At 38.9% G+C, this 24,402-nt stretch overlaps 1 protein-coding gene across 7 annotated transcripts in view; it reads left to right on the top strand.

Moving 5' to 3' along the window:
- Positions 1-24,402, top strand: part of ptprt (protein tyrosine phosphatase receptor type T) — a 197,924-nt gene that overhangs the window by 94,588 nt on the left and 78,934 nt on the right. For all 7 annotated transcript variants that reach the window (XM_018742332.2, XM_018742331.2, XM_018742329.2 and 4 more), the window contains exons 8-12: positions 4,503-4,799; positions 7,990-8,099; positions 16,790-16,991; positions 18,552-18,654; positions 22,310-22,583. In XM_018742332.2, the coding sequence (XP_018597848.1) occupies positions 4,503-4,799; positions 7,990-8,099; positions 16,790-16,991; positions 18,552-18,654; positions 22,310-22,583 (986 nt within the window). The remainder of the gene's footprint in view (positions 1-4,502; positions 4,800-7,989; positions 8,100-16,789; positions 16,992-18,551; positions 18,655-22,309; positions 22,584-24,402) is intronic.

Genomic DNA, 24,402 nt, shown 5'->3' with positions numbered 1-24,402 from the left:
GTCCAATGGAGTCCTGGAGAGCCAGTGACAAGAGAACGAAAGGCAGAAAGTATGTTTGCTTTGGTTGGGAAATAATTTTTTGGATGCTACTTATGTAGTTTTCTGAGCTTTTTCAGATATCATCTGTAAAATTTATGTGAAGCTGTTCTGTTAAACTGTGCTGCAACCGCTGGAAATTAATCGACTATGCATGCAGTTTATGCGGTATACCTTATGTATTCACTGATTTCATGGTGTATTTTTATTCTGACAACTTCACCCCAAATGTAGCCCCTAGGTACAATTTCCCAGAGGTGAAAGAACTAGTGATGAAGTGTGTAATGATGACGTGTTTTCTGAATTACACTGAACACTGATAGAACTAAAATCACTAACAGGACTGTAATAATCTTTGATGTAGGTTCCGGTGTTTTCCAGGAAGAAAGTTGATCTGTGAAGTAATAAAGGTGACCAGATGAAATTCTGAGCTACGCTTCAGCTCAAAAACAAATGGTCACTATGTGATGTTATATAGGAAAATGTGGAAAATTGCACGTCTTGCCGTGTCTGCGTGAAGAATGCAATCAGGCCCCTGGACCAGAGGAAGTGTTATTCGGTTTACTGCAAAACCATTTATGCCAATGTGCTGCCTCCAAGAGCTATATTCCATCATTGCCGCTAGAATTAATTTACAATCTTCTGCCTACCTAGGGCCGGGAAGAAGACAAATGTGAAGCCATTTCATTTTAAGTAGCTTATCATTATCTGTGCCATTACTTTGAAGCACGTGTGCCTCCGCTGAGTGCTTGGGGCCTAGCTGACATGCGCAGCTTTCGATGTAATAGGGATGGCATATCCCAAGCCTCCAGTGACAAATGAAGAGAACCCATTTGCACCCATTACCGCCGCCTGTTAACGAAACTTCATGTTTGCTCTTTATTTATTGGAGAGATGCAGTTGTCATGGCAGGACATGTACAGATGTCTGTGGACCCAGGTCCTGGAGGAAATAGCTGTAGTGACATACATGTTGGCATTTTAACTACCATTTGTGACAACAGAGCTGTGTCAAGGCTTGCATGAAGAAGACCACACCTGACAGTGTCTGACTTTAGGTCTGGTCCATAGGAACATCACTGTTCATGACAGCATGTCATTACTGTTTTGATGTAGTATAATTGGGCCTCAGCTGTATGTACCTATCCTCTGGGAAAGAAATGAGGTCCGCTTCTTTCCAGTTATCGTCATATTCAACATCTTACCAATTCAGACTAGACTAGAATTTTCTTGTGGGTTGACCAGCTACTATGGGCAGGTCAGCTTTGGCTAGATTTTAAGTCACTCATCAGTAGCCTTGGTGACTCATCCCACACTGTACACATTTAAGCCACATGTTTTATATTGTATATTTGTAATGTACAGTAGATTAGACACTATTTGCAGAGTATTGAATATTTTCAGCTTGTTTTTCATTCAGAGACTCTTCAAGAATTTAAGCTGAACCACTCAGGAAAAAAAAAAAACATTGATTTTTTTAATGACAAAATCAAATCACAAAAATCAGAAAATATTATGGCCATTAATATCTATAGCACCATTGCGCATTTATCACACTGCTAGGAAATACATTAAAATCATGCCCATTTTTAAAAATTTCTTAAAAAAAATTGTGTTTTCTGGTTTTACATATTTCTGTTGCTGAAAAAGTAAGGGTTAAAAGTACATTTTTGCAAAACTGTGTTGGAATTATATTTTTGAAAGTTTGTTCTGGGGCAAACCACCAAAGAATTTGTAACAAATATGTCTTACTGTAGAGATTTGCATAGAACCTCTGCCTTCTTCTTTCTGATGTTTTTTCAGCCAAAATGACAAAAGTCCAGAACAAAAATATGAGGAAAATAAATAAATACATTAGAGTGCTGCTGTCTGGTTCCTCTCCAGGGAGGCAAACCCACTGGCAGTCAGTGACATTGACTTATCCTGTTTTTATGTTTTTGTCTCTTTTACCCAGAATTGCTCTGTTTAGAGTACCCACACCATTGGCAATTGTTTTGGTGCCCATTGATATGTTTATTGCTAGCAATTTCCTTTTTGCTTGGAGAGTGTGGTGTGATGAATGTGACTGGTCGGTGGAACGGCAGCGGGGAGAGTCGGGACAGAATGATTGATTTCCGTCCTGTTTTCTCCTCCATGGAGCTCCCTGAAGCCTGGGATTAATGATCCTGGTCCGCACTCATCGATCAGGAGGCGCCGACGGGAGCTCCGCGTTTCTCCCTGGGGTACGGGGGGCTGCCCTTGGTGTGCTGCAAAGTGAGGAGTGCAGGCCGCCAAGCTCCGGGACAGATAACGTTAGCCTCATCTCCCTCTGCTCCTACATGCTTTCTCAGGCCATTCTCTTGTAGGGGGGACAAGATGCAATAACAGCTAGCTAGCCAAATTAAGGTGCTTCAGTGTTTTTGAAGTTTGCAGAGAGTTAAAAAAGTATATCTTTTCAAATGCAGCAGGAGTTCAGCACAATCCTCAACAGGTGTATTCAGGCAGCTCAGAGTGCCTTATTCTTGCCTGGATAATGGTAGCTTTTCAGCAATGTTGTGATTTCCTGATGCCTAATTGCAGCTTTATTGCAGTGCTGTGGAATGTTCTGATACATTTTTTGCCAGATGGGTACAAGCATAACACAGAAGCACTAATCCTCAAGATACAGGATAGATATGAAAGCTGGACACCCACAATGAAATAGCCAAAATAATGGTCCTCTATTTGGCAAATATCAAAAAATTCCACTGATGAGTGAATTAACATTATTGGATTTTACAGGCCCAGATTAACAATCTACTTAGTCCTGCTCTCTGAAATGATCTGAGATTATTTAAGATTAGTGATAATCATACTCAACGAATCTGACGCCTTTGTTTTTGTTGTTCAGCATCATTTTTCTGTGAGATAAGCAAATCGGCTTTTATGGTTCCACCTCAGACGTTACTAGAATCCTTATGTTTTGTATAATCTAGAAGTGGTCTGTGAGAAACCCAGCAAAATGTTATTTAGTGTTTCAAGGAATATTGACATAAAACCACTTGAAACCATGCACTCTTACGTTGCCTTCACCACTGTTCTAGCTTTAGATTTATACAGAATTCAACTTTTTGGCTATTTTTGTTTATTAATATGGGTATTTTTTAAAATCCCTGTTTTCCAGTTAACATGGAACCATGATCAGTTTCCTGCTTGATTTGTTTATCGAGTGTCACTATATCCCTATAAACAAGCTGTTTTCTGAGGGAAATGAGGAGCCTTTTACATCATTCTTCCCTAATGAAGCCAAGAGAGAGGTCCACCTGCTTGACCACCATCAAAACAGGATGTTAAGGAGTTCTGCTTTCACTTTTCACTTGCACAGGGATTTTGTACGGAGAATTTTTTCAAAATTGCACATAAAATGGTCTTAGTGATTGGTCAAGTATGGTTTGGACTGCAAATTACCCATCTAGGTTGGCGTAACGGCTTTATGACCAATGGGTTCTATTTCAGGCTTGTGGTTTGTGATTATTTGAAATTTTACATATATTGCTTTTCACTTAAGGGCTCCTGTGATTTCTTTTTTCCCGATCCACAGCACATTTCATTAATTTTTCATATGTGAAGAATACTGTAGATATTTACAAAGATTTCCGTATCCTGTTGAAACTGTAACCTCAGTGTTTGGGTTATTATACTTTCATCAGGTGTTCATTGTGTCGCATGACACAACCAATGAAGGCTGTCAGAGTCATGTGATTTTTAATGCTATTGGTGTGCATTCAGTCTGGTATTAGTAAGCATTGGTGCTTTGTGAAGCTTATTTTCAATACCTTGGACTTCTTTATTTAATCTAAAATACAGTATTGATTAAACTTTCCTGACTGCAGTCATCCAACACATGACAAAGGTGAAGCGTGTCTGGAAAACCCTTTGTAAGGTAAGACTGTAGTCTGAAAAGTTTCACCAGTACTGTTTTAGTTGAGACAAACAAGACAGAATTATCATTCGTTTCAATTATAACATTTTTAATGCATTTATCTATGTATCTATTCTAAAAAATAGTAAAGCTAAAAGAAATCAGCGAAAAGAATACTAATGAATTCACACTCACTGAACAAGCTGACGTGATTTGGATAGTCCATATGGGGGCCTTGTAACATGTGATTGGTGCTCAGTTTCTGTTGAGTTTGCATGATCTATTTTTATTTGTCCGATATTCTTCTGGGTGCCTCGGTTTCCAAACTCCAAAGACGTGTTTTTGAGGAACTGGTTACTCTAAATCACTTTAAATTGCTTTGATGCGTTAAATTGCTTTGATTTATAAATTGGTGGTGAGACTTGTTTATCATTTGTGCCATTGGTGTTTCAGACATTGTTTCATCACACTGTCTTGGGTGTCTCTTGCATAGGTGGTGGGTTTCTAGTGCTGCAGCCGTTGAGTGACATCTGTCAGCTTACATCTTTTACCTTATCTCACTTTCTCTCCCTCTACTACCTCCACAGATCCAGTCCATGGGCCCCAGAACGTGAATGTGGTGGACATCCGTGCTCGTCAGCTGACCCTGCAGTGGGAGATGTTTGGCTATGCCGTGACCCGCTGCCACAGTTACAACCTGACTGTGCAGTACCAGTACGTCTTCAACCAACAGGAGTTTGCCGCCGAAGAGCTCATCCAGACCTCATCACACTACACGCTACGAGGCCTGAGGCCCTTTGTCACTGTCCGCTTACGACTGGTGTTGGCCAACCCCGAGGGCCGCAAGGAGAGCGAGGAAATCGTCAGGCAGACAGAGGAGGATGGTGAGCTGCTCTTCTACCATCACCCACAGTGCCTTCCACGCCGCAACATTAGTGGAAAAAAAAACAACGCAATACTGATTGAGACTCATGCATCATGTGTTTTTAGTTTCTATTTAAGTAAGATCATTTTACTTAGCGGAACCCTACTTAGTATAAACCCCTGTGGTTTGTTAAGAACAGATTTTAAAGAAAATGTATTCTTTATACTGCAAATCTGTAAATTGGATTTTTTTTAAATATACTTCTAAGCTGATCATTTTAAACTGGTAAGTAATAAGCAGATTGTAGACTTTGGCTTTCTCGTAGCCAACCTAGTCTAGATTTAGGCCCATGTTCTTAGAATGCATGAAGGAAAATCTGTGGTAGTGTAAGAAAAACAAATGTTTGGTAATGGGATCAACGGCCTTATGCAGTCGTTAAATTAAGGAGAAATGTGTAGCACAGAAAAAAGAACCATGGAAAAAATGTAAAGTTTTTTAAACTCTTCAGTGTTGATAGGTTTTCCTGTGTAATTTTCCCATTTCTTCCTCCTTAAACGATGAGTCAAAAGGTGGTCTGATTAATGTATAATAACAGATGCATCATTGAGATGCATCAAATTCACTAAAATGAAGAAACAAATATGCTTCAAATGAGTTCTCTTGTGAGCAGGAGAATACCTATTTCACAAAGTTTTAATTGTCTTTGATTAGACAGCCTTTAATCTTAGGATCGTAATTTTGTAATTAGTACACAGTACGCCGACTGTTCTCTCTAGTGCTAATTGGTATACAATTATGATTAGTTTTTTGCTTTTTTTTTTCATAAGTTGTATTTTCTGACCATGCATCCAGCTTAGTTTTAATTGTGTCTTTCTTTCCAACAAAAGACACTTTAACAAAAAGTCAGATCTTCATAGCTGGGAAAATGTAAGTTAAGAAGAAAAAATACCATGACTTCAAATGAGCAGTGCCACTGGAAAAAAGACATTTGGATTGATGCTCCACAGTTTTGGAGGATTTTGCTCATTTTGTCTCAGGTTCAAGTAATTTGGCGAAAAGGTTGAAGACAGGTTTTCTCAGTACATTGGAACATTAATATTTACAATTGTGTTTGGTTTCTGATGTCAGTGTGTACATTGCAGTTTGCAACCTCAAAACTGCCAAGACAAAGGTTATCACAATGTGAATTGTATTGTGTGTGTGTGTGTGTGTGTGTGTGTGGGCACACGCACACGTGCGTGCATATATATAGTATATATGTATGTAAATCCTTATTTAATTCTGAGCTCTCGTTTTGCGTGTTCCTATTTAAAGCAAAAGCACACATTATTACTTTCCTACAACAGCATAAGGTTACTTTTCTGAACCGTTAAATTCATATTTACGTGCAGAGTTTAATTTGTATTTCACCTCAGGGTCTCAGAAACATACCAGAAACATTTACAATTAATTTCTTTTTTGAGAGTTCTTTTCTTTAAGCAAACAATGCAGGAAACGTAGTGAACAATTGTATTGCTTTCATTTACAAAACTGCAGTATGGAGTTGTTTGATAATCTATTTTTTCCTCAGAAAACAGAGGCTAGGGGCTATGAAGTACCCTATATTTGTAAGTAGCAAGTCAGCTTAGTCCAGCCCACCCAAGCTGAAAAGGGAAAAGTGCCTGAACTATTGCATGTGCCCTTGGATGTGATAAAGCCCATGCCCCCATGCAGACGCTGTGTTTTTTTGTATTGCTGTGACATCTTTTTCAGGGAATTTGCCATGCAATCTAGCATTTCATTTAACAATACCAAGGGCATCATACCATTTAATCAAACGTGAGCCAATTAAAGACAGATTAAGCGGGTGGGAGAGAGGATGCAAAGCTGTCAGCAGTGACACCACATTTCAACAAAAACCCTCTGCTTATCAATTAACGGTCACATCCCCTGGTAAACAGAGACAAGCACGAGTCACGAGTCAGGGTGACATTTGTGGATTTCCCACTTATGGAAGCAGAAGGCAGCTGTGAGAATCTTGTGGTCGTTGTTTAGGGGAAGCAGGAAAGAAATTGTCTCTGCACTGGCAGTTTAATGAAACATGCCATTCAGACCCCCTTTGTTAGAACTTAATCAAGTTTTCATTAATTTGTTTCATGGCCATTTATCTTTTGTATTAAGTCGGCCACCAGCCCACCCCCCACCTTGTGAGCAGGACTGATAAGGTAGAGCATGCCATAACATCCAACTCAGTTTTATTTGTTTCAATAATTTGACTGCTCAATGTTGGGAACCCAGGCTTCTTAAATCATGTCATTTTTCTTATCCAAATATAACTGCAATATTTATCATTGGTAGCTGGACAGGAATTAATGTTCAGGACAGACAATTCACTTTTATCTTATTGCATAATGGCTATACATTTTGGTTATCCTGTCCTAAAAACAACTTGTTGATCCACTGCCAAATTCAGTTATGCCTCTTGAATGATTTTTTAATCTGCTAGAAGAGCAATGTTCTTGATAAAGCTATATTTAATATATTTTTCAAACTGCGGTGCATGCAATAGAAGCACAGCGACATTTGAAGAAAGTATACTAAAGTGAACCGTTGGCCTTCTTCCGTGTCATACTGCTTTCTTCATATACTACATCCTTTACTCAGTTGACCAATTAGACCAATCAATTTAAAGGACATTGTAATATGAAGAAGCCACACGTTCCTGAGACGATTGACTAAATGGCCTCTTAAAAAAGCTATTATAATGACTTCCCTGACTGTGAAAAAGTAAACTCATTACACCTCTATAAATGAATACAATATCAGGAAGAATACCCCAAGGAAATGTCCTTTTCCTGAAAACTACCCCCTCTGTTTGGAGGTAGGGCCAAAGGCTGTATCTGAAGGTGAACGCTTAAGCAAATGAAGACTGCTTAATTCCCTCCACTCTTCATAGCTACTGGACTTATTTCCCGTATATAAACTGAATTGTAATACTTTAGGGTGGCTCAAAGGGACGCACAGGGCCCAGAGTGGCATGTACTCATACAACAGGGTCCTAGGGCTTTGTTTTCTCTGCACACTGCCGCCATGTCAATGATTAGTCGATCTCCCTGTTTGCCACTAGGCATAGCTTCTCCTGTTTGGTCTTCATATTCCTGGCCCTGTGGTCACGCAGCATGTGTTGATGTTTCTTTGTATGTGTGTTTTTCTGTCTCCCCATGCCGCAGTGCCTGGCTCGGTCCCAGTGGAGTCCATACAAAGCAGCCCATATGAGGAGAAGATCTACATGCAGTGGAAAGCTCCGAACGAGACCAATGGAATGATCACCCTTTATGAGGTAAACAGAATTTGCTGTCACAAGCACACAATCTACGAGATATTCCTGGTTGTGTCACACAAGGGTAATTCATGCTGTCAAGCAAGCAGTTGCAATTCCAGCTGGTTTCATTCAGCTGTTGATAAATGTCTTCCTCACAATATCACCTGTTCACACAGCTGATCTTACCAGGTATGTGAAAACAGCCACCGGCTAGTTACAAGGACAGCTAAATCTGACAACCAAAGCTGCATGTGAACGTGGTAAAAATTCCGAAATAAGTGAACAAAGACTACCTTGTATTATTTATTTATTGCTTTTAAAATCCTGAATCTAGGCAGGCTGTCAAACCATCAATAGTGATTCCAGCACTTTCTAGCACTTTGAGCTTGGTTTGCTGTGGTGCTTGTTATTCACAGGGGCCATGTCATAGTAATTATGATAAATAGTTTGTTTATGTCCTGATGTCTAAACAGCATACCCAGTCCCCAGGAGCAATTGATTCTATGTTTGAACTCGTTTTAAATCTCACTTAAGAGAGAGAACACTTTCAGTGTAAGAAGTCTGAGGAAGTTTTCTTCTTAGTAATTGAAAGTGAATTTGTAGGCCTTAAATGGCAGTGCAAATGAAATGTAGTGCCATCATGTAAGATATCAGGGTACTGTATTTAGCAAGTATTTAGCAATTGGAAACCCATATGAACACAGTTTGTATAAATCTTTATGTTTTTCGTTATTGGAAAAAATGCTGGATATGCAGTCTTGTAGTGACATGCAGTCAGTGAAATATACACAGCTGCTTAATCGGCCATGATTCCCACAGCTTCTGGAGTAGTACAGTATTGGCAGTCGGGGCATAGTGTTTTAATGAATGACCACTTCCTGCTTTATATTTTGACAGATGATCATTTCCTGTTTTTCATGAAAAATAGAAAAATATTATACAAGCCCTTGCTTTCTGCCTCTATTAAAGTGGAGACAATCTTCTTTTTAAAGGTAAATTGTTTTTCGCCTTAAATATAAAGTCCATCTGGCATAAAAATGAATAATCAACCTGTCTAAACTCATTAATTATACACAAATTAGAAGCACTAGTGTAAAAAGGTATGGTAGTCAGACTAACTTGGAACTTTTTGGTTGTAAATTATGTTTAAAGAGCTCCTGTACACCACACACGTACTAATTGTTTTTTTCATTGATAAAGTTAATGCACTTTTCTTCAACTTTAAACTTATTTTAACGTGAATACAAAGCTGTTTTACATCCTACTTGTTGATGCTTCTTTAATTGAAATTTTCTGTTTCACCTAGAGTCTGAATATGGTCTGAAGAGTCATTATAGTTAAATAAAACTATAATGAGTTAAATAAAAGTTAAATAAAACTATAATTTTTACATAATAAAATAACTTACATGTAAATATTCAGATATTTTTACATGGTTACTTTCAATATTGATATCCATAATATGTAAAATTTTATAATATGTAAAACACAAACATAGTTTCATAGCTGTTTTTCCATGCACTCTGGAGAAGTGCTAGTGCATCACGTTTCAGGCATATGAGGCTCTTCTTCGGTTTCTCCTTTGCAGAAGATTTCCAGCCAACAGATCCTTGTGACAACATTGCATGTGTGTTTTTCTGTTAGCTGAAAGGCTGTCCAGCATTCACACTTCTTCTGATTTTGCCAAGATCTCCTTTTTTTGCCATGTTGGGTCTTAATTGCTGACTGAGGGTAAAGTCTGCTTGACATTATGATCAGTTTGTCAAGGAGGTAGAGGGGCCTTCACATGCACCAGAATACAGTATGTGGATTATTTGTAGATTATTTGAGATTTATGTCCTGTATGCCTTCGGTGTTTTTCTTCAGTACCTGTTGCTGTTAATCAGATTCAAATTAGTCTGTGCTCTCTTCGTGATTGTGAGATTGACAGCATCTGCTAAATGTATTGAGCCCTGTACAATGTGTTCTCATTTTCCCTAGTAATTGCTGTAATAGCTTCCATTGATTTAATTAACTCCCGCCCCAACCCACCCCCCTCTCAGTGGTATTATCTGAGAGATCTGAGGAACCATAAGCCTCTTCTCTCCTGTTCAGCCTTCAGGCAAATTAGGTTTAGGACAATCCCCTTTTGTCCGGAGGCAAAGGGTGACGGCCAGATAGAGACTAAGGGGTAGGTTTCAGCTATTCATACCGACAAAGATTTATAAGCAAACAGTGGTCTGTCCCTGCCCAGCAGCATGCTGCTCTCCTGTGCTGCATCGATCCCACTGGTGTCAGATGGCCCGCTGGCACTCTGCTAACCAATATCCCTTAATATCCTTATAGAGCAGCTCCCCTTGGATACAGTCTCAGGATGATCACAAATCCATCCCCAGCGCCAGTATGTACAGTGTGATGCTGGGAAAAGGCACTTGTAGCTTCAGCAACTACGGCCCACGCAACCGCTGTTAGCGAACAAGTCGGCTAATGCAATGTAGTGAAACACACACTGCTTCAGCCGATTAAAACACACAAAAAGAGAAACCAAGAAACTGCGGACATGTTCGCAATTTGTCTGGAAACTGAATTTCTTTTGATCTGTGTTTTGAAGGTTTCTGCTATACACCTCATTGCATTGTTTCCTGCAGAATAAATGAGTGTGACTCAAGCTATCAAGATATTTTTAATAATTGCAGACTGAAGAAACTAATTAGAAATGCAGCTGGGGTCTGGCATCGTAAGCGAATGTTAATAAATGTTGATAAGTAAGTATTCTGTAACCTCACTTACACAGCACCCTTTTATGTGAATGTGTTTGTCTTGTAAACACTTGAACATTTTGGCGATTTACGTCAAGTCTTTGATCTTTGTTGAATTAACGTTGTGCAGTACAATGATGCCTTAATTGTCCTTTGTGTTGTTGAAAGGCTGACACTTTTGCTTTTAGAGGAGAAATATTCTGTTCACATGATAGAAGGATGCAGTAACTCTTCATTATTAGTGTATAAAAGGCCTTGATCTGTACAGTCCTTTGTGGTGGAAATTAAGAGAAACACAAACAGGAACAAAAATAATTCCTATAATCGCTCTTCCTGAACCATTAGTATTATTTTGAATTACGACATTCGTTCTTTCTTGATATTTTCTTTTCATGAATGTTAATTCAAAAAACAAGTCACCCCTAAGTGTCTTCTTGGTTTTGCTCATCTAGTTTTCAGCAGACCTTTCTTGGTATCTGTTACAGTTTAGCCCAGGCATTCTTAACCTTTTTTATGCCATGGACCCTTTAGCGAAGACTATGGACACCTTCTCAGAATAGTGTATTTAAATGCATAAAATAAAATACGTAGTATTAAAAAGGAAACCAATTCTAGTGAAATACAGTTATCAAAATATTAATATAGCCTACATTCATAATTGAAGGAAATGATACATTTCAGTTAGAGGTTATTGTGGTAAACAGTGTTAAAACATCTTAAATTTCTCTGCAGTTGTAACAGCTGGTAAAACAAATAGTAAAATATATACAATCTTTTTTCAGTATATTCTGAAGACTGCAGGAATGATCATCTCTTTTTAAAGTATTTTAATGACCCATGTTACCTAGACTTTGGGCGGGAAAAGGGGTCTATTGTAAATAGTTGAATTGTGGGAAAAATTTAATTAAATGTTCAACCATTGGGGGGACTTATGGGGAATATAAGGGGGTGACTTTGTTTGCCAGTGGGAAAGAGAAAAAACTTGGGGGGTGCTAAGTAGGCTGGGAGAACTGGCTTCAGGTAAAGGTCCTTCAGGAAAAGGGGTCCTTGGACCGAGAGCATTATTTCCTTGTGTGCCAGTGTTCCAGTAAATATTTTGCCTGTGTGTCCTTCTTTGCCCTATCTGAACCCAGAGCACAGCCTGCTACGGTATATTGAAAACATATTTTTCATTATTGCCAATTTTTTTTCAAAGATTGCGACTGATGTAGCATTTTTTAAATCCATGATTGCCCAAGAGTGTAAAACTTGCATTGCGCTTAAGAGTATGACTTTCACACATAACCTAGTATGCAAGAAAGCAGGTGAAGAAGTAACAAGCTGTCATGAATCTCTTTGAACTGCAATACCATGGTGTCCAAGGTCACGAATTCTGAGCTCCATTGGTAGTAGTGCCAAGGTATGAGACCACCAGTGTTACCAGGGGAAGCTGCCTTTTTGATGCAGCTGATATGATCTGTTGTCCCTGCTGAATGGAATAGGGTTACCCAAAACCTTCACACACGTTTTCACGTTGTGACTATTCTTTGTGACATTTCTATGAGATGTACATCGCTTTGGAAAAAAGCATCTGCTAAATGAATAAATGTAAATGTAATGGTAAATGTGACTATAATATAGCAACTTATAGGTGGCACAGCAAGTAGTGCTGCTGTCTCACAGCACCTGGGTTGTGCAAAAGGATGTGGGTTCGATCCCCACTTAGTCTGTGTGGAGTTTGCATGTTCTCCCTGTGTCTGTGTGGGTTTCCTTCCACAGTCCAAAGACATGCTGTTCAGGTTCACCCATAGTGTGTGAGTGACAGAGTGTGTTCAATGATGTATGGATGAGTGACCCAGTGTAAGTAGTGTATCTAGCAGTGTAAGTCACTGTGGTGAAAAAGGTGTGTGGGATGATAACACTACATAGAGTTCATTGAAAGTCACTTTGGAGAAAAGCATCTGCTAAATAAATAAATGTACATGAGCTAAGTGATGCCTGATATTTACAGTTCTGCATGGTTGAGTTTACAAGGATGCTAAGGATGTTCTCTTGCTCCCTGTAAGCAGACGTACTGAAATCTCCAGATTTCTTTGTAAACTTCCATGCAAAGTGCGCACACAGATAAGAAAGCATGTGCACACCAAGTGAATTCAAACGTCCAATTGTAACCACTTATGTGGAAAGGCAGACATGAAAGTTTTCATGTTCCCATATAGATAATATCCATGAGTTACCATGACACTTCTGAGTTTTTTTGGGTTGCCACACCATTTTTCTCTGACAACTGCTAAACGAGGTTGTAACTGACCTCTTTCCATAAAGTCACTGTTCAATTAAAGCATGGCCTGGTTTTGAAAGGTAGCTAATGGCCTGACTGCAGTAGAGTTATATATGAGTTGGCATTCGCATCCAGTGCCCCAGGTCAGCTGTGGCCCAACTTTTAACCATCTGAATGTGTGTTTTTCTACATGTCATTTTTTCGTTCTAACCACTTGATATCAAGATAATTTGACTAAGTCAACAGGTGTCACAACTTAGATGTCTCACGAGGATCTGAGTGATTCTTGTGAAGCCCATCCATTAGCCTGTGTTGATTGTGCTTATAAAAAATAAACCTAGAATTTGTATTTTTAGGACTCATCTTTTCAGAGTATCCCACGGGTCATGTTTCCCACTGGCAGCATAATACATCAGGTCCTCAGTTGTCTGTGTCTTCTTTAATTTTCAGTTGATTCTTTCATCTCCATATCTTTTGGCATATTTTCCTTTCTGCTTTTATCCTGTTGAGGGTGGACAGTAACTCACTTGACAGCTTATGAATGGAAAATGGAAAGATATTGATTGTTCTTCATTTTAAAATGTTTTCTTTTTTATTTTTTGTCTTGGCCAGGCTGAGATTGACACGCATAATTGGAAATCACATTCTCTTAATGACACCTTTCATTCTGCTTAACATTGTACCACCATTTGTTTTCATTAGCCCGCATCAGTGTTGTCATTGTGCTTTACTCAGTAGATCATCACAGATGAACTGCCACATCCATCACACATTGTGCTCTGTTTGTGTGATGTAACACATTGTTTTTGTAGTTTTTTTTTTTGATAAATGGCTTTGTCTATTCTGAAGGCATGCCAGACATATCTCTTTGGCAAAAGTGCAACACTAAATAGAGCTTCTGAAGAGTACTTACAGCTCCTGAGAGGCTCCTGAGCTCTAGGTGAGATAAGAAAGCCAGAGAATATGTGGCCACTAGTAGGTTGCCACTAGTAGACTTCTTGTCCTTTCTTCAGGAGTGAACACTGGTCTGTGGTCTTTCTTGTTTATAAGGCCTTTCAATTTTAATACAGCTTTTTACTTCAGTTCTGGGACTGTTGCGAGTCACCCTCCTATCAAAACTCAGTACCACCAATACTGCCCTCAGAGTGCTTTTCACTCTTGCTTTTGGTCTGTTTTATTGAGCTGTAAAATTCTTCTGGTTTATGAATACAGTTCCAAGAGCCCTATTATAAAATCTTTCATTTCAAAGTGAAAATACACTACAAGGATGTCTCTAGAGTACCAAAAATCAACACAATACACAAACAGTATGTAAAGCATTATGTTTTACAGGTATTCAAAGGGCTTGGGTGTAGCTCCATTTGAAATCAGAATTGATGTGTGGTGAATCATAAAAAATCAGTTACTACAAAGTAGTATGTGAAGGATTGTAAGGGGATAAAGTCCATACTGAACCCTGGGCTGGCACCTGATAGGACAGGCTGTAAAGGTTTCAGACCATTTTACTGTGTTCTTATACCAGTCACTGGCAATGACAGTGACTCCAGTGTAATGGGGTTAGAGGAGGGAGTTTTAAGGCACTAGAAAGTTGAATTTCTGTGCAAATGGCAGAAGATTCTCCACGCTGAAACTCTTAATTCAGAGTTGCCTCAAATATCCAAATAAATTAATTATTGTACATAAAAGATCAGGCAAACACAAAGAACATCATGAACATCGTAAATAAAATCAAAACAGGAAGAAATCAAAGAAGGAAAAGAAAATAGAATAGAGGTTTCCAGGGAGATGATCGATCATTTTGGGCCTTGGGAGTTTTTGATCAATATTTTTTTCAGCCAGCAGTTTGGAAATATAGAATTAACACTGACAAACATAATTTTCAGCTAAGGAACAATGTCAAGTCATGGGTTGTGTGTCTGTTTTCCCCCTTCTAGGCTTTGACATTTTTTGAAGTTTGAATTATGAATAGTCCAGATGTTCTTTCTGAAAGGAGAAGGCAGGCAGCTCAGATCTTAACACCAAGCAGACATCTACTAGTTAATCAGCCTTGTCTTCTGGTGCTTCCAGCTTGCTCTGCTGCCCACATCACAGACAATGGACTACCTTTTTCAATAGATTATTTTCCATATCTGTGCAGTTGTTACAAACTAATTTGATAAATCTGACAAACCATTCCTTGCTGGGTGGTAAATTGCTATAAAGCTCAAAATTAGCTGGAAAGCTTTAAATCCTCTCCATTCTCTGTCTGGCAACTGTCCACCTCAGAGTCATTTGCATACACTAAACCAGAGATCCTCCCAAATGGGTCTGTTCCAGCCCTCTCCGCCACATGTAAATTCCTTTTAGCAGGTGGTCTGTGATTTTCTGTCCCCCTTCTTCACAGTCCCCCTTCTTCATAACCTTGACTATTTCAGGTGGCACATTGTGAAGGAGGCTGCTGTTTCCCTAGTATACCCCTGCAGTTGTATTGCTCTCAGGTGAAATTGTATTTAAAGCAGTGACTTCCGCTGTCAGTGGGGTCGCCTGTGGTCAACCCACAGTCCGGAGGCCGACTGAATCGTGCATTCACCGTGAAACCCTCCCTGACTGTCGTTCTGCCGGGCACTGAGCTGTCAATTTGGTTTATTTGAATTCTATAATGGCGTTGAACTGTGAAACATCAGCACTAAAATGTTTTGATTGCCTCAAAGCCCCCCAGCAATTTATTTACACAAACATCTACCTCTAGTGAAATATAACAAAATTTGTGAATTTCTAGCCACCGTCTGTTCTAAATCTTGACTTTCTTTTTTGCTTAATCAAGTCAGCATGCTCCAATATATCCCCTTGTGGTCTAGGGACACACTAGAACTTTAAATCTTGGATGGCCTTAGATAATTAGATATTTGTTATTTTCTTCGTCTATAAGATGGATCCAGAATAAAGCCTGACCTGTACTGTTATTTTTGTTCTGCAACTGCAGTATTACACAGCACATAATTAAAATGTAGTTACCTCCTACCCAGCTCAATTAAGCTAAATGCATACTATGTCTCCCACCCTTCACAAACAGCATGCACTCAACAGTTAAAATATTTCATGTGGATATTGTGTTTAGCCACGTAAAAATTGTGTAGGCAGCAAGCACCTTTCAGAATTTCATTTACATATATTTATTATTATACTGCCTGTTTACATTCTTAACAGTCTATTATTATTTTTTAAAAAATCCCTTGGTTCTGAGCTGTGCAAAGCACTCCATGGCAATGGAACTGTTAATGGCCCCTCTAAAAAATTACCATGTATTGCTCAAATGCATAATGTTTTATGTGCTAGTTTGAAAGAGAGAGTTTTCTTTCATCAACAGATGTAACTGGCAGCAGCGTCTATTGACTAAATGCTGATGGACACTGTCCAACCTATATAGCTTTGCTTTAACTAAAATACTATGTTTTGACATTATATAGGTTCAAAACGGTACATATTTTTTACATTTAACATTTAATTATACCATCTCAAACTACAGCTATTCTGAGATCAGTGTAACAAATTGCTAAAATTCATAATTTTTTTGCTCCAACCACATTATTAATCACTGCAAGAGACACCATGGCACATGTGCAAATAGTTTTAAGGACCTGGATTCTGGTTTACATGTTGCTTGATATTAAGACACTTCTAAATAAGTGAATTGCAGTTTCAGTGAATCACAGTTGTTCCTCACCCTGCAGGTTACCTATAAGGCCCTCAGCTCCCTCGACCCCACGGCAGAGTTGTCCGCCCAGCGCGGCAGGGTCTTCAAGCTACGCAACGAGACCCATCATCTCTTCATGGGACTGTACCCAGGCACCACCTATGTATTCACCCTCAAGGCCAGCACGAGCAAAGGTTTTGGACCACCAGTGACCACACGCATTGCCACCAAGATTGCTGGTGAGTCCTGCCTTTGGACCTTTTCTCCATCTGTACATGAGATACTATTAATAAATCTTTTCTGGTTTACTAAACAAAAGATAGATTTTCCCCTTGCAAGCTACATGTATGTGACAAACATTTAATTTGCTGGCTGTTCTTTTTACTTTAAGACCAGTAGAATAGCTTTATGAAGTTTAATGAGCTGTGTTACAGGTTGGAACAAGATTCCAGCTAGGTCAGCAACATCTGGCATGTTCTGTTTTTTTTTTTGGTTCAAGTTTTCTTACTGGATCCTTCAGTTAGTCCAGTTTACTTCTGCAGTTGAAGGACATAATGCTCAGATCCAGTGACTCTTCATTGTCCCAAAATTGTGACTGTGTTGGCAAGTATTCTTTTTTGTTTGTCTTGCCAGCTACAAGGAGCCATGGCGGTATCACTGTTTATACTCAGCCACAGAAAAACTGATGTTATATCAGTTATATAGTTATATCATATATAGTTATTTAAGTTATATGAGTCATGAAATACGTTCAACTTAAAGAATAAATACAACTTGCCCAGACACTTGAGATGAGTGGTACCAGACATTTGACATTAAATTTTTCCTCTACATTTTCCACCCTGGAACAGAAATAGAAGAAATAACCTTTACTTGTTAGAACTTTTTTTATGTGAACACCAAAAAAATGAAATTGAAGAAAGAAAAGCCTGCTTTGTTCATCATTGTTTGGGCTCAGCTGTGTGTGGCGAGTAGAATCAAGTTTTCACTTTGTTGCGCGGCTTCTCAAGCCCCAAGTGTTACCTTGGCTAAGTATTACAAATTAAAAGAGATTCCTATCCGTTATTTCCCCAGCCTCTGGCTCAAGGAACAGACAGAAGCACTTATCTCATGTTTATTGTTGAATTAAACTTACTGGGCAATGATTTATTCCACACAGCTAAAAAGTTTAGGTATTGAAAATAAAATCTGCACGGACATCCTCTGTATAATAAAAAGGAAGCATGAAAGATTTGTCTAATATGCATTGGTAAACATCTTTTTCAAGTGTATGATGAAATCTCCACTGCCTAGAGCATAAACAATGTTTTCTCTTAATCCTGAAATGATATGGCATTTATAAGTCTTGTCTTATGTGATATGTCATGTGATTTATTTTATCTGTATTGTCCTAAACATACTTAATAGATAAAGATCATCAATAACTTATGAAGATAATTTGACGGTTGTGACATATTAGGATTAACACTGACACATTGATGCAGTTATTAGTATGGAATCTTAGTTATTGTGCATATGGTTCAATTTTATTACAACATCCTTTTTTAAATCTAATTGTCATAATTCCATGAATACCAATCAGTCATCAGGAAAACAGTGCTGCAGGCACTATTGTAAGCCAGTATAAAGGAAAGGAGAGGGAAGACAAATGTCAAACTACAAAGATACAAGCTTTTACCTTCAAATATACACTCAATGGCTCATCATATACACCTGACCCTAAAACAGTGGTACTTTTTGTATCCCATTTTGATGAGACTGGAGTGGGCTGAAAGTGTCTCCTTTGCTTGCCTCGGCAGCACCCTTGATGCCTGAGTATGAGACGGACACACCACTAAATGAGACGGACACCACCATCACAGTGTTACTGAAGCCTGCGCAGTCCAGGGGAGCTCCTGTCAGGTACCAACACCTGTCACTTCTCCACTTCTCACTTGTCTCACTGCCATTGTGCAGTGAGCTAAAAACATTCTGAAAGATGTGAAATAATGTGGTACTGTTTTGATACGATTATGAGTCTGAGACTATATTACCTCTTGTAATCTTGTAGCCTATGCTCCTGTCTGTCCAGGTGCTAATTCCCCACTGGCAGCAGTCACTGGCACAGAGCCCTGTCTTCATTGAGTAAGGGTGTCACAGAAGGTGCGAGTTAAAAATGCTCCACCAAGGTCCGCTGCATCTGCTAAATGAAAAAAGAAAATTACAGTGTGTATGGTGCATATTTTGAGGTATTAAGGCAGCCATTCAGATTTGAGCTATTTGTATGCATAGACATTAAGGAGATCAAATTCTATTTAGATTGTTACAAGCAGAGTAACACTGTTCTTTCGGATTCTCCGTACCTTTAGTTCCACTTACGAAAGAGATGTATTGAAAATGGGGATGAAAGAGCAGCTGAAAGTAATTCTGCACAAGAATGTTTTGAAATATGTATTTCAAGTTATTACATTTTACTCACAGGTAATGAGTCAAACCTCTAGTTTTAAAACACCTGAATTCCTTGCCTTTCTTATAATACTTTTTTACTCATACTTCTGTTAAAAACGCTCTTCTAAAGTAATTAACATTTTGTATGACTGATAACTAATAAAAAATGGTGAGTGATAAAAAAAAATTTGTTATTCCACATTCTGCAGAACAATAATTCTAATGGTGGAATTAGTACCTACAGCACAGGAAGAGTGAAGACACATCTACAGAATTGACATTTTTAATCATGCTAGCAATCAATGTGAAGCACTGCATAACAGGTGTAACTGCTGAAAATGTGTATCCTTTCATTACTCTAACCTGCATTCATTATTGAAAATCTGCCTGTAAAACGAGGGAGGTGTAGGGATGTTGCTGGGAGACACTCCTTAAGAGCTGCAAAATGTCATAGACATAGCTGTATTACTGCAAGTCACCTTGACTTGTAGTGGGACCCTCAACTGGTTTTCTCCAGCAGTGTTGCACATGCCTTTCAGGTGAACAGCTCACTCTAAATTGTCAGTTCTGTGTGTATGTGAGTAAATGTGTGCATGTTTGTGTGAGTATACATATGCATGTCTTTTTTTTTTTCTTTGTTTGTTCCTTGGTGGACTGGTGGCCTTTCCAGGGTGTACCTGGCTTTATGTCTTTTGTTTGTGGGCCAATCTCTGGACAACTGTTACCCTGACTTGGACAAGCAGTTTTTCATAATAAATAAATCACAACTTTATTTAGCTGCTGGTTGTTTTCGCAGTCATGAAGTGGTACATACTACATACAGAATATCAGTTCAATATCCGTGATCATTATTTTGGTCAGTCTAAGCTGCCACAACTTTCCTGGTACACTAACGGACATAAATGTTGAACCACCTGCATTGTGGCAGACCTTGTGAGGAGACAATTACTTCACCTGCACCCCGCATGAGGTCTGGAAGTGGCACTTTGTATGCACATTTGCCACAGTTGACGCACACGTCGCTAGCGAGGCCGGTGAAGCGTGAGAGCTTGCTGTGTTTCCTTTGAGGGAAAGTGCAGAAGAAGGAAAGCAAGCAAGTCTGAACATCACACCTGCTGCTGATTTACCACCACTTCCTACTCAGGGCTGTGCATAAAAAACAGGTGCCAATACAACGTATGTATCAAGATTGTACATTCATATAATAATTGCACAGAGTTATCCAGGGCTCTCTGTAGACATACTATAGACATAAGGGCCCCGATGTTCTACTTGCCATATATACACCAAGGTCATGCATGCAGACTTCATACCAGGGCTCTGTAAGCAATATATGTGCTAAAGCCCTATAAAGAGTATATAAACATAAGCCCTGCAAGCAATAAATACAACCAGGCCCTACACACATTACTGACTCTAAGGCACTGCATACATTGCAGAGACTGAGGTTCAAACACCAGAAAAAAAGGAAAAAGAGATCCTGTCAAAGCAATAACACATCACGTATCCATCTTTTACACATTTTTTTAAAAACAACAATTAAAATTTTATTTAAAATGAAAAAATCTGTTAAATCTGCTATCACCAGTTAGAATTAAGTCGTAAATCCCACAACTTTTGGAACAGTTTCCATGTTCCTGTTTAGCTGTTAAATACTGTGCACTAAATGCACACAGTATATCAGTCACAGTATGATCTTTATGTAAAATCATTTTCTTCGCAAACAGATGCATTTTAATAATCAACCAGTAATACGTAGCTCCTCATAGTCCTTTTCTAAGTGAGATGTAATTGGCCTCTTTAAAACACAAAATAAAGGAGATAAGTCCAATGTAGACAGCTTTAATCTTGCCTTAGCACCTAGTTTAAATGCTTGAAAAAATTGTCAGCTTTAAGACATAGTTTAGAATTAGGCAGCTGTTAAATAAAAGTAATTTTACTAAAAGCTTTAGCATCCTTATTTTTTGACCTTAAAGGGCATTACAAAAATGATTCCTAATTATCAAAATGTCTCACGGCTGTAATTGCCCATCTTGTGTATACACCTGTACTTGAGCACGTGTGCGTCCTCTCAAAGACATTTGTTGGAGATAGTTGTCCCTTATTTGAGAAAACATGCCTCTTTGGTCATTCAAAATTATCTCTCATGAAGGATGCCAAATTAGTGACGGGGATAATTTGCCTTAGTTTTTCAGCGAAACATACATTTCTGTAATTATATATAATGGTGAAATATGTTCTTGGCATAGATTGACGATAATTGCAGACAAACACTACAATATGCAAAGTTCAAAATATGTCCTTATTCATTCATTCTTTATACCTCTGAGCAAAAAGAAGCAGAATCTCATTACCTTAACCACCGCCTACACCACAGACCCCATAGTTTGGGCCATCAAAGGAACAAAGCAGTGATGGTCCAAACCGTTCCTTCGTTCCTAATTAAGGCTAGATTTCCCTCTGCTGGCACTAGACAGAAGTGTCTGATTAACTGCAGCTCTCCTTAAGGTCTAACAAGCACAGTCCTGCTGAAATCTCAGAGAGCAGCCTGTGAGTGTACAATCAAAAAGGGCTCTGGCAGTGACCATTTGTAGAGCGAGGCATCTTCTAAATGTCTTCTTTCTTAACCGCGCTCCCCAACCTGGAGCGCCACCTTACTCTGCGCCAAGGCTGTGAAATTCACCTGAGAAAAGGTTACAGATAAGCTGGTGTATTGTCATCCAGAAGCACGCTCACGGGCGCTATAAAACCCCAGAGCACAAATCCTGAATGACGTTTGTTTCTCGAAAGTAAGGTTTTGCTCACTGTCCTTGGAGTGTTTTTCAAAGGCAAAGCATAGTTTAGAGTTGTGGTTTTGACATCTTTATCCATGGTTTGAGTGCATATTTCAAATGCTGTTTGAAACATCCTCAGAATATTTATATTTTGAACACGTTGAGACTATTTGCAAATAACTTAAAGTCTCTTTTGTTTGCAAGAGACTTCTGCAGTACCAGTGGCTAACATCTACAATGCTGTCCTTAAGTAAACGTCCTTCACTGACTGCCTTGGCAGAGACCCCCATGCGGCCGCTGTAACATCTCTACAAACTGCGCCTCAGTCTGAGCCCACTTTTCTTCCCTGTCCTCAGTGCCTATCAGCTGGTGGTGAAGGAAGAGCGCAAGCAGAAAACTCGACGGGCCGCTGATGTGGTGGAGTGCTTCTCCGTACCCATCAGCTTCAGGAATGCTTCCATCCTGAACTCGCCGCACTACTTTGCAGCTGAGCTGTTGCCTGTCAGCTTGTCTGTAGTGCAGCCCTTCACAGTGGGCGATAACAAGACGTACAACGGCTACTGGAACGCCCCCCTGTCTCCAGTCAAGAGCTACAGCATTTACTTTCAGGCCTTGAGCAAAGCCAATGGGGTGAGTTGACATGATTTTCTCTTTTGTTCATCCTTTCCCTTGTTTAGTATGTTCAAAACGTTCTTGTCATGAACCACTATCATAAACAACTACCCAAAAAGGGAGAATGTTCTTTTTATACCGGACAGACTGTGTTGCACAGCCAGGTCTTACCTGTGTTTATTCAGTGGAGAAAGCTGTCTTTTTCCATAGTGTACATAGACTTTTCCACTTCCTTGCTTGCTGTTCTAGTGAACTCAGGTGTACTTGAGCAATTGTTTGATTGTTTAAGTGCTTTAGGTGCATTAGGGGATTTCAAAGTGTTATTCACAGCAGGATATGTATTAACCTACTGCAATACAATTATTTACCAGTCAGATTTCCTCTACCCCATGTTGTCTCACAGGTGTATTTTAGCACTTTAGAAGGTAGTCTAGTTTCCTGCATAACACTGTCAATGTTTAATATTCTTCCAAAGGTCTTGGTAGGTTACCGGCCAGCTCAGAACACATGTTACTAGAACTGCACAGAGTAAAACTGGTCTAAAATCTTTCATCCATGCGGTGGCATGCATTTATTTTATTTGGACTGAAGTCAGGTATTGCACAGGTATTTAAATTCAGTGGTTTAAAGTACATTATAAAATGATATTAAAGTGTTACCTTTCCAGCGTATTGACAGTTCTTGTGGGATTATCTCATCTGTTTGAGAAGGGCACTGGTTTGTGATTATCTATTTTGCATATTAAGCCTAGTTTGTCCATGACTCTTTCTGATCAGGAAGGTTCTGGTTTTACTTTGAAGGTCCAACAACCTGCTGCTCTCCATAGATCTTTGAACGGCTTTGCCTGGAAACTGACTCCCAGCATTTTTCTTGGATTTCTCTCAGCTTCTGTGACTTACAGTACTGATGTTCTTGGCATGGAGTGTTTGCCCTTCAGCAAGGTTTTCACATGACTTGAAATGTGCTGTTTGCAGTTCTTAATGTAACTTTGAATAGCTCTGACTTTGATAAGCTGGGAAACTATGAAGTCTATGTGCTTCTAAACAATTCCATCTCAATTGAAATACTTGCTAAGTCAGTTTGTATTGCCTTTGTATGATTAGGTGGTAAGTTAAAGGTCTGCACCAGCTGAAGCTGTACTGTGTGTCAAGTAGTTTGGCCATTTCATAATATTAAGGTTATTAGAATATTAAACTAGATTTAATTTCTATTTACCATAAATAACAAATGTATACGTATTCTTTAATTACTGAGTGAACTAGTTGCATCCCAAGTAGATAAGTTTTAAATTCTTTTTATGTTTTAATTGACCTTGGTTAAAATGATTACATCTCAAAATGTTTTCAGCTGAGTTTCACATTTTTCTGTCTTGTTCTGGAGGCTCAGAACTTTCTAAAGGAATTGTAAAGGATGAAGTAAAATAAATGTCTAATAGAACTAAAGCCTACATTTTTTTGGCAAGAATACCATAAAAAACAAAAGTATTATGTAGTGGGAAGTAAGCACACCTGAAACATATTCTTTCCTGAAGAAAGAAGAAAAAAGATTTCTTTGCCTGACCCATATGAGTTACTTTGCATTTTGACAATGAAATTGTCATCATCTGTAAAGAATGCTTCAGTTTTCTGTAGCTAGGTCTACACTAACATACAGAGGTGTGAAGAGCTGGGAGTTACCTGGTAAAGAGAACAAGGTGAATGACAGAGTCAAGCCTTTGGATGACATGGAGGACAGACAGTCAGATAAGCTTGGTGGTTTGGTCTTTGATAAGCCATGATCTTTTGCAAGGCCCAATTTTGGAGACTTCATATTCAGACACAGAAGGTCAGGAGTTTTT

This window comes from Scleropages formosus, chromosome 22 (assembly GCF_900964775.1).
Source record: "Scleropages formosus chromosome 22, fSclFor1.1, whole genome shotgun sequence".
NCBI lineage: Eukaryota > Metazoa > Chordata > Actinopteri > Osteoglossiformes > Osteoglossidae > Scleropages > Scleropages formosus.
This window is presented reverse-complemented; position numbering and strand designations above follow the sequence as displayed.